Source organism: Vespula pensylvanica, chromosome 3, assembly GCF_014466175.1.
Source record: "Vespula pensylvanica isolate Volc-1 chromosome 3, ASM1446617v1, whole genome shotgun sequence".
In the NCBI taxonomy this organism is placed as follows: domain Eukaryota; kingdom Metazoa; phylum Arthropoda; class Insecta; order Hymenoptera; family Vespidae; genus Vespula; species Vespula pensylvanica.
The window spans coordinates 7,810,244-7,822,496 of NC_057687.1; the positions used below are offsets into that span (position 1 = coordinate 7,810,244).

The following is a 12,253-nucleotide window of genomic DNA, read 5'->3' on the forward strand; positions in this document are numbered from 1 at the left end:
ACAAGATTAAATACAAGATGATTAGTGTAATTAATTTATTAATATACATAAAGGCTAGACAAATATGTGCTAAGGACATGTCGTTGGCTCCTAAATTGCCAAAAAATAATAAGTTATATTAAAATAATGGAATTATCTTAATACAAATTTATCAATATAATTTACATTTTTATAGAGAAGAAAAAAAAATACAAGCAGATAAAATATATAATTTAGTATAAATTTACACTCTTGTAAGAATACGGTATATATATGTAAAATACCAATGCTCTCATTAATACTGATTACAATAATCTTTATCAGTCTTATCTCTTGCCCAATAATCAATGTATACCAAGAATCTAATTGAGATTTATAAAAAAAAAAAAAAAATGACGATTATTGTAATTAAAAGGAGCGAACTTTGGACAGGTGCCAGTTTTGGACAAGCTATGTTGCGCAAGACAGTTAAGTGACATTAAAACTTTTTTTTTTCTATATTAATCATTTATAACATATGTCTTCTCTCTTTCTATAAGTTAGGCACACTTTAATCATATATATTTCTTAGCTAGATAGTTTATAATATACTGTGAATACAATGATCTACGAATGTTTCACTTATATCCATTCTGAGGTCTTGCATATTTAATACTACCAGAGTGCATTTTAAAACATACATACATAATACAAATATCACTGAATCTTTTTACACCTCTCTCGTTGTACATTAAATAATTATGTCATCGTGATTTTTCAATTGTGAAAGAATATTGTAGCAAATTTTCAAGTACCATATGTGTATATCATCATCATCATTAACATAACTTGTCGTTAACAATAACTGTCCTAGTTTCAGCTTATTCTTGTCAATAATACAAGACTTCAAGAAATAATAGATAATATTATGATATCGGTTGCAAGTACTTTGATTCGTAAAATCGAGACAATGTAGATTTTTTTTATAGCGATTCTTTTTAAATTTTTCTGTTTTTCTTTTCTTTTTTTTTCTTTTTCTTTTTTTTTTTTTTAAATACAATTATAGTTGGTATAGAACATGTGATATAGCATATTTTAATATAGATATTTAACGACACAAAGGATCATTATTGACAAATTGACAATGTTAAGCAGTTAATATATCATTGAAAGCTGTCCTAAATACCAAAATACATCAACATTTATGTCCGTGATTATGTAATATGAGCATTAAGCATCAATACGAGGAGAGATATTGTGTATATATTGTTTATATATATATATATATATATATATATATATATATCGCGATATTTTGCCAATTACGAATAAAAGTACGCACATTTCTAGAAAAAAATACGATATCATTACAAATTTGGTACATGTAAGACTGCTGCAACATTTGATAATTCTATTTAAATAAAGAGTTGTTAAAAAAAAGGTATCTTTTATATCATTCATATTTAAATATAGCAGAAGCAATAAGCCATTTTGCATAATAATGAGTATTAAAACACAGGCTTTTCTCTGCGAATAAATCTTTGATAACCAATCCACACTGTATTGTTAGAGGGAAGATTAGGCAAAAATAGCTCATTGTTTCTTTTTATATATGATAATAAATTAAAGAGGAATGATGGTTGTAGAGCTATTGCGAGCACGAAAATTAAGCAGCTCACGTTATGTTAATATCTATGCTTCTACGAGGAGCGAAGACATATTGTATACATAGATGAGAAATCTTTTTTGTGATAATTATTTTTACATCATGGCTGCAACACATGGCACATCAATTATATTAATTGTCATTATCGCTCATTTTTTTTTTTTTTTAATACTTTTCAGTAATTTCTTTGTTTTTATTTATTTATTTATTTTTTTGTTCCATTACGATGATGGTCTTGTAGCATTATACATAAAAAGAAAAAGAGAGAGATTGTTATATATATACTCTTATAGTCGCTATGCTCTCTTTGGCATTTTTGGCATGTAATGGCAGTAAATCATTTCATTTTTGTTAGAGAATTCTTTATAAAGAGAAATCAGAAAATAGTTCTTCAATAATAAATCTTTCCAAGATATATGTTCTCTTTTACATTATGTGTATAGAAACGTTATTTTAACATAATTTTAACATCATTCCTCTTTGCTATACATTTTTAAGCATTTTAATAATTAATAAAAATGGTCATATTCGCAATGGAACTATAAATATCTTTCTGCCAATGTATGATGAACAATATTATGAAAAATGCCCCTTAATTGATGGCAGATCAGTGTGCTGTGGTTTCGCTGTAAGTAAAAACATTACATCACTAGATTTTTAGATACATCAATCGAATAACGTAAGTGCACTGCATATTGACTAAGCAATAACATATAAAAAGCAAACATTCCATTGATAAAAACGTAATTATAAGCGAAATGTTTATTACCAGCAATGTCCAAAGTCGACAGACCTTTCGCTCTATAACAATGAACAGATTGGCATTGACTTTGTTGTGCCATTTTATTACCTGCACTATGTAAAAACTTTTTTCATTGGTTAGTTCTTTATATATCTCTCTCTACAAAGTACTAAAGATAAAATGATTACTTGAATCTGACGTTGTATATTCATTATATAGGATATGGCCATTAATCATAATTATAACACTACGTAAACTTTACACCGTAATAAACAACAAAACATCTTAATAATAGATAAATAGTAATTCTTAACTGTAGTTTACGCATATATATATTTTACCGTTTTACACGTCATTTCAATATGCAAATACTCGCGTTAAATCTATTATACTTGTGTACTTTTTGTGTAGACAAAGAGGGGATATATACCTGTTAATCTAAAAATCTTTGTTCATTTGTATTAAAATAATGAATGTACCAAGAAATAGTTTGCTTAATTATGATTTTCAGTCACAGATACATTTGAAACTGTACAGTTTTCTCGAGTATTTACATAATCAATGCTTAAATCGTGAAAACCAAATAGACTAGCATTATTATAGTGGAGCCCTAATAAATAATCTATATAGACATATATTCATGCGAGAGAAGAAAGTTTTTGCTTTTAACATAAATTGCATCTGTTTCACTTACTCCTTTGCAGATTTAATAATATATCTTTTAGTATGTAAGAAAAGAAATTTAAAAATAGAAAAAACAAAAAATGACGATATACCTTGCTATCGTTTAACATCAACAACGCCATTCCTTACGATGAATATTTCTTTAGCCAAGACTATTTAAAATTTTTTTTGAAAATTTTGCAATTGATTTCTTTTGGAAATATAATATCCGAACTTAAAAGATTGATACAAAAAAAAAAAAAACTTCTAAAATATAGTCTCTCTAATAAGCCGAACGATCAAATACAGTATAAACACTTTACATGAAGCTCGTAGCAAAACCTGAAATAATCTGTGCCAGTTAACTGATATATTATATGTAATTTTTTGAATCGTGTTACCCATGGCTTGGCTATAACAGTATTACGAAGCTGAATGTATATACGATTAGATATTACGTATATATAATTGTTACCTACAGTGCAAATTTATAGGATTTACAAAAACAATTGTGTTGTAGTAGTGATAGATTATTATAGTAATATACATATAAAGTCTTTAGGTGTTGTAAATTTAATGTAAAAATGTATACGTATAAAACATATGAAAAGATCTTTATAACTATAGAGAAAGCCCAATTACCAAAAATAGTATAAATTTCGTACTTAGTATACCAATACCATTCGTTCAACGTATATTTTAAATTGATCAACCCCTTTAGAGAGATAGAATATTTAACGCAAAGTGTGTCAGTAAGATAAGCAATAAAAAAGAATACACTCTTGATGTGTAAATTGTGCACCGAGATTGTAAGTTATATATAGTTAACAAAACAAAGATAAGGGTGATGTAACCAGTGTAACAGAACAGTACTTATAAAAAGTGCATGTTAGGCATGTTGCAATTAAAATTTGTTTCTGTCAGCTTACACAGTCTCGTACTCGCGACGAATTGAGCGAGCCAAACAGCACGCAAAGATTACTCCGATCAACTGAAACCAATATAAAAAAAAGAATAAAAATACCTTGTAACGAGACCTTTGTCACAACGCGTATGTTGGTAATATCAAATTCAATTTTTTCTTAATACGACTCGCGATCGCAATAGAATAGACCAATATACTGGGTGTCTCATTTAAACTCGTTGTCCTTTATTCTTTCTTCTTTCGTTTTTTTTTTTTTTTTTTAAGTTAGGAACAACTAATGACATTTCAAATGCGATTTAAATCTAATTTTCATCGAAACAAAAATCTTTTGTTGTGACATTCTTTCGCATATCATCAGAAAATAAAAAAATATATATATATATATATAAAACGTCTTGTCTCGTAAAGAAATTAAAATTTATCTTACCTGAATAAGAGTAATTCCTATGCCAACAGATGCTAAAGCCAAAGAATTGTATTTAATGGTCTGTTCTAACTTGGACATGCAGCCTTCAGAGTTGGAATAAATCGAATTCGAATCACATTTATCACCGGCAGAAATTTCAGTACAACAAGAATTCGGTATAACATTATCCATGTAATCAAGCTTGGCCCAATCTGCTGGACTTTCTATACCACAGCATCGTAACTATAATAATAATATTATCGAATTAATGGATAGATTTATGGGGATATCATGTATACAAAACAATTATTATTGAGCTCGAATATCACCAAGGACTAAGAAGGTCTCTCTTGGTTGGTTTATTATTATTAAACTCATACTAAGCAACGGAAACGCGTTCGGTAATCGATCAAGTGATTCTTACACAATTTCCCTTTCACCAGTGAAGATGTATATATTGTGTAAGTATGTATACCGGGGGGTCCTATATGAATTTATCGTGATATTTCGATAGAAATATAAAATTCAATTAAATAATAATAATAATAATAATAATAATAATAATAATAATAATAACAACAACATATATATATTATATTTATCGAATATTAAAATAGAAAGTATTGAAAAATGCTATAGATAAATAGCTTGATAAAAGATAATATGGCGACGATAATTACCGATAAAATAATACGGTAAATTAATTCTTTTTATTTTTAAACCGTCTACTGTTGCCAACATACAGTGATAAATAAATCAGTAAAACCATAATGTCATATATATATATATATATATATATATATAAATTAGAAAAATAAATAATTATGATATTACTGTACTTTATAACGGAGATATTCAAAATGGTAAATTCAATTGGGACACTGTATACATTTATAAACTGTACTTATACATAGCGTGACCCAGTGTATAACACACTTCGCTTAAATACCAAGTTTATTAAGTTAACTGATCGATCGAGCTTAAATATCACGTGTAAAACAATATATATGTATATATGTTATGTAATATTTTGATAAAATAAATGATTTTTAAGATTTTCTATAGAAAAGGATAATGACGAAAAAGAATCGTTTTACGTATATATATATAAGGAACTCGAAATGCTAGGAAATATTCAAGGATCCTTGTAGTATCATTAATACTAAGCTACATACAAATAGAAATAGATATGATACGTGTACGTAAGTCAGTATGTGGTAAGGTTATGTGGAATGTACGTGGTAATATACGAGTAGTATATTCTCGTACCACACGTACACACATATATATATATGGGGTACATAGATACAATAATCTAGCATACGAGGGAGAAAGAAACGAAGTAGATATCGATTCACAGTTTACAAGGCGAATACGTATGTACGTTTGTATAGTATTCCAAAAAAAAAAATAAATAAAAAAAAAAAATAAACAAGAATAATAAAAAAGAATAATAAAAACTTATTCAATTGAATGGCCAATTTATTTTCTTAATCTTCAATTGTATAAGAACTTGTAAAATCTTTCGAAGAACTTAATATTACTTTTATAATAAGAACTTATTATGGAACATAAACTTTTTCCTTCGTAGAAAAGGATGAGATGTAATTCTATTCCAGCAAGCAATATGTACGTGCATGCGCGTATGTGAGTGTAAAGAAAATAGGTAAGGATAAATATACAAAGAGATTATGTATAACCGGTTTTTATTTACTTACGTCGTACTGCATGATATCCCAGGATTTACGAATGTCATCATCAGTTTTGTATTGATAAAATGTTGTATTCAAATGATTAAGCAACATAGAATCCACTTCATTACGCATTACGTAGCCTGAGATACCTATACCCAATTCGAGTGCAAAGATGATCATCAAGAAGACCGAGTACTAAAAAGAAAATGAAGATAGTATAGAGACAAGGAGATATGTTTGGATTACATAAAAAAAAAAAAAAAACAAAACAAATAATAAATTAAAAAAAAAAAAAAGAAAAAAAAATGGCGACGATAATGATCTCAAAAAATGAACGGCACGACAAATGGCGGTAAATGAATTTTTCTCTGTCTTTTTTCTTTTTTAAACTTGCGTACTGTTATCAACATGCAATGATTTTCCTTTATTGCGCCGCAACAACCAAAGAACGACACCAAGAAGACTACAACGCCGACGATTATCATTAAGACAGGTGCGGCGAAGAACCAGCTGTCGACGAAATTGTTGTAAGTGCTGTAACCGACCAGAATTACTGCGCCCACGGATATGAAGACGATACCGCTAATCTGTAAAAGAACAAATAAATTTTCATCAAGAAAACTTATTTTAAATAACGAAAGGATTCACGTAGAATAGGAAAAGAAGTTCTGTCTCTATTTTTGTCGCTATTCATTAATGATTCATTGACTTATCGATCGACGACAACTTCAGTAGTCGTTGAACTCGGACCAAATAGAGACGTTCTTATAAAGTAATTATTTGTTATCTTTGAGATAAAAGAAAAAAAAAAGAAAAAAAAAAAAGAATCACAAGCTTCTATAGTAGCTAATATATTGAGTGGTATTATACAAACTGTCTATAAAATATACATTGTAAGAATGAAAATACAAAAATAATAATATAAGTTGAAAATTTATATTTTTGTTGATAAGGATGAATTAAAAATTTGTCTGTTCCAAATTGTAAAGTACACACGTATATATTGATAAGATTCGTTGAAAAAATGTTTATGACACCCTGTATATATTTAATAGCATATCTGAAGTCGTAGGTAGAGACGTCTTTGGATAGACACTGACAAAAGTTCTACCTACGCTTTGTCTTTGCTTTATTTATACACGCCTTATAGATACGAGAAATACGCCTACCTATATAATATTATATACATATACATACATACATACGCGCGCGCGCGCGCGCGTGTGTGTGTGTGTGTGAGAAAGAGAAAGGAATTTTTTTTATTATTGTCCTCGAATCATATTCTATACATTTCCTTTCAGAAGAGATTTTCATTTTCATATAATATTATCGATAATTTCGAATGTTCGAATAATAGACATTTAGTTCGTCCTTCGATGATTAAAAGTTACTTTGCGTCCATGAAACAGTTTCTGATCATTGCTTATGAACCACTGGTACCACTACGCGCGTGAAATCGATCGCGCGCGACCTAAGTAATCATTCATATCTTTGCGCGAAAAGCAACAACTACTAGAAATGCGAACGAATTTATTTATTGATTCGGATGGTGTCAAATCGATCGGTAAAAAAGGATAAAAACGAATCTCTCTCTCTCTCTTTCTCTCTCTCTCTGCTCTATAAAGAAACAAAAACGAAGCAAGAAAAAAAAAAAGTTAATTTTAAAATGAAATATCAAACGATCAACCAATCATAATTGACATTCTTTCATTGCCATTATTATTATTATTATTATTATTATTATTATTATTATTATTATAATTATCATCATCATCATGGCACCTTTCTAATAGTAAAAGTTTAAATAATCACATTGACCTATCCTAACCTTTAAAACGAAGATTGTAACGATGAAATGAAGCGTATGAAGTGACGCAGAAATATAGATAAAACGAGTGCGTCTCATAAAAGGGTTTCAATTAAGGGCAAAATTATCCGTTAGATGAGTTAAGTAGGGCGTATATTCGTCACGGACAAGGCAACGTGTGTGCATATAAGTGTGTGTGTGCGCGCGCGTGCATAAATATTATATACATACATTATATATATATATATATATATATATATATATATATACATATTATAGAAAAGAGGGCAAGGTAGATGCTGAAGTTCGTATTGTAAAACGAACCACGCACTCTCTCACTCTCTTCCTCTTTCCCTCTCTCACACTCTCCTTTCTTTCTACATACACACACACACAAACACACACAAACACACACAGTATGTCGGCAGGTTTATTAACCAATAAATAATGAATATCTCTGCGAAACCTAGTTCTCCGTACTTTCAAGAGAAAAACAAATGGACAGATACAGATAAATGTCAAAATGTATTGGTCAATCAACCATAATCTTTTTAAGTATGTTATATACTATATTTCGTTGTTATCGACTGAAGATTATTTCGGTCACTTGTAGCAATTGTTTCGAAAATAGATTTTTCATGGAAAGAATAATGTCTACTTGTTGTTAGAAATCGAAATGAAATGAAATAAAACGAAATATAAAATGAAAAAAGTAAGTTTACGATCCCTTTCACTACATTTTATATATTCGCTCTATAAAATTTAACCTATAGGAAATAAATGAAACGTGTAAAAGCAAATGGCGCGTTATAATCTAACCTTTTCATTTATGATTCTTCTTTTTTTTTTTTTTCTTTTAAACCACCATGGATGCTCGAACAATCTCATTACTAATCATTATTACTCAATAAACACGTCTTATATAATTTATTAATTATTAATCAAATTACATTGACATTTTGGATAAATTAAATGACCTAAAAATTATTTCTCGCTATTAAATTATCTACAAATTGTCTCTTATTGATTAACATAAATGATAAATATGCAGAATTAATAAATAAATTTATTTATTATTGAATCCAATTACGTTGAATTTTCAAGAAGATTAAGTGATCGAAGAACCTAGAAAAGGAAAGAAGAAGTCTAAGCTCATAATTAATTCTTAGCAGTCTCGAACAGACTTCCGTCTATCAATTTGCATTCGTTTAAAAGAAACGGTTAATGACACGATACGACACGATACAATACGATACGATACGAATAAGAAGAATATCAACTAAACGAAAAAGGTACTAGAATACGTGATATATAAATCGTAATGGATAAGACGAGTAGTATATAAAATGTCGATTCGATTCGACGTAGCACTACGTTAGTCACAATGGTATCGATGCTATCGTCCTTTCTCCCTCCGACTCGTTCAAAACATGTCCACGTATATGGTTTGTACGCTTGGCTAACGGAGGTCGCGTACCACCCTACGTTCACATATATATCCAAACACATATACATACATATATACATACATTTTACTCTCTCGAGAAGTTGACCCCCCTTCGACAGAAAACGACGGACATTGCACGTATACGTATACAGTGTGTTTCATAATACGCGGACAAATCTCATTGTAGTTAATATTTAAAATACATATGCGTGGGTGTATAAATATATATGTACGTATATACAGGATGTTTCATAATACATGAATAAATATAATATGATCGATATTGGAATTTAAAAACAATGGAATGAAATTTTGTTGTTGTCATAGTTATTTTGATGGATGGTTATAGTTATTTATTCATTTTTTTTATATATATATAGGATGTCTTTTATATAGAGTTTCATAAATAAGTCACATAATTGTATATTGTAACAGTGTGACGATATAAGAAGTAGGTAACCTTGTTCACTCTTTGAGACCAACGAAGTATTCGAATAATGTATGAAATATTTTTTTTATTCTCGCAATTAAAGAAGATAATTATTTGGTCTGCGGGATATCCTGTTTATTTCTGACTAATAAATCAAATTATTAGAACATAAAGCAAGTAGATCCTTACTCAAAAATGAGGTTACATTGAATATGTTTATATGAAATATGTCGAGTGCAACGTCCACCATATTGCGAGAATTCATATATTATGAAACATTCTATATATATATATACACATATATATATAATACGTGTACACAGCCACTATATACACAGGGTGAGTCAAAAGTTTCTAAGTCATTTTGAAGATAAATTAAATCGATACGATTTTTAAGAATTTTTGGCCCACCCTGTATATAAACATACTAGTCCAACAAACGTGTGACTTTTCTACCTATATTCAATCGTAACAGACGGTAATACTTAAAAGTACGTATGTGCAATATGCACGGCGATAGCTAGAACGAAAAAAAATTGGGCCATTTATGTACATATGTACAATATGTTCATCCCTTGCTTCGTCCCTTACGATAAAACACGTACCATATAGTCTTCTATATCGAATGAACATAACCTACGATACTCTCGTAGATATTCTTTACTATTACTACCCCCTTTTTTCTTTATTTGTCGTTTAGTAGTAGAGAAAGATTTTATCGATTGGAACGATAAAGAAATTTATTATCAACGGAGCAATCGAGAGGGGTTATTTGACAAAATAAGTAATAGAAGAGAAGAGTGGGTGAAGTAGGAAGGAGGAGAAACAAATATATCGGGAGTACGTGCGAATGTCAGAGTTCGAAAAACTCTGACCTGGTTTCGTTTGAGAAAAGAAGATCGAGTTTTAAGTAACCTCGATCGAGTATTTTTTTTCTTTTTTCTTTCTCTTTCTCTCTCTCTCTCTCTCTCTCTCTTTTTCGTATATATGTCGCATGCTTTACACTATGTATAATATATATATATATATATATATATATATATATATATAGTAGTAGTAGTAGTAGTAGTCGTAATAGTATATATGTAAATGTAATTTATGTACATACAAGAGAAATCGATTACGGCCAAAAACGAAGCTTTGCTATATTTTATTCATTAACGTTTTGTGATCGATCGAATAAAATTTTTCCATCTAGTCGTTCTCATTAGAATTGTTATCATCCTGAACGTACATGTTTATTCATATATGATCATTATCATTCGAGGGTGTGTGCTTATATAAGAAAATAAAAGAAATTAAATGATAATAACAAAAAAATGAAAAGAATAAATAATGAAGTAAAAAAAAAAAAAGAAACTAATAATAACAATAATAATAATACAAAGATATGATTAATTATTTGGATTAATATACGATTAATTATTTGGAAATGAAGTAAAGAATAATATAAAAAAAAAAAAAAAAAGAAAAAAAAAATAAAGATATAATTTGTCTAGCAGGAAAAAGATGAGGAAAAATTCAAAACGAAATTTTCGTAGTAATGAGTCAAAGTTATATTGTCAGTGGTTACAAAGCCCACACTGCTTGTGGGTTCCTTTCTTTTGTTTCCTTCCACTTCGGCGACTACGACGCGACGTCGACGCAAGAACAAGAACCCACCACAATCTACTACCACCTCCCTCTCCTCCTGGACTCGTCCATTTCCTATCGGGAGAGAAGAAAGCGAACGGAGGAAGGAACTTTTCCTTCGATGAGTCACGCAATGATTTTAAAAAATAAGGGGAGCTAAAAAAAAAATTTAGTCGACTGCTCCTCTCTTTTTATATACCTATCCTTTCCGACAATGTCGCAAAAGAACAGACACAAACAGAGAAAGAAAGAGAAAATGTATGTGAAAGAGAAAGAAAACAATTATCTCGTATCTCACGACTGTTTCTTGAATTTCAACTGAAAATAATCTGAACTTTTATTTGCGACTAAGAACGAAGAAACGAAAAGAATCAATTCAAACTGAAAGCATGCAATCTCGAATATGATTTTATATAATAAATAAAAACGAAAAGTAATGTTATACATTATTGAACGATTGTGTTATATATGTATATATATATATATATATATATATATATATATATATATACATATATATATAATATTAGATGTATATGTTAGATGTGTGTGTATCTTATATAAAGTCGATAAACAAACAGATGAATAATAAGATAGTTCCATTATGAATATTCCACTCGCGTTTGATAATAAACGAATCTAATAGAAAAAGAATCTAACAATGAGCGAAATACACACACACACATACACATACACACATATATATACACAAAGTCAATAAATAAAGAAATGCGGAATAGGATAGTTTTATTATGAATATTCCTCTCGAGTTTGATAATATTGAAATCTAATAAGAAAAGAATCTAAGAAAAAATGTTTCGAGAATATCTAAGCGAGAGAGAGAGAGAGAGAGAGAGAGAGAGAGAGAGAGAGAGAGAGAGAG

General features: G+C 29.1%; 1 protein-coding gene across 1 annotated transcript in view; it reads right to left on the reverse strand.

Annotated features, from left to right (window-relative positions):
- Window positions 1–20: 20 nt before the first annotated feature.
- Window positions 21–12,253, reverse strand: part of LOC122628070 (CD63 antigen-like) — a 12,870-nt gene continuing 637 nt past the window's right edge. Inside the window, exons 2-6 of the mRNA XM_043809891.1 lie at window positions 6,453–6,641; window positions 6,079–6,249; window positions 4,382–4,603; window positions 3,959–4,020; window positions 21–2,250 (exon numbers count right to left, since the gene is read on the reverse strand). Of these exons, the coding sequence (XP_043665826.1) occupies window positions 2,232–2,250; window positions 3,959–4,020; window positions 4,382–4,603; window positions 6,079–6,249; window positions 6,453–6,641 (663 nt within the window). The 3' untranslated portion in view covers window positions 21–2,231. The remainder of the gene's footprint in view (window positions 2,251–3,958; window positions 4,021–4,381; window positions 4,604–6,078; window positions 6,250–6,452; window positions 6,642–12,253) is intronic.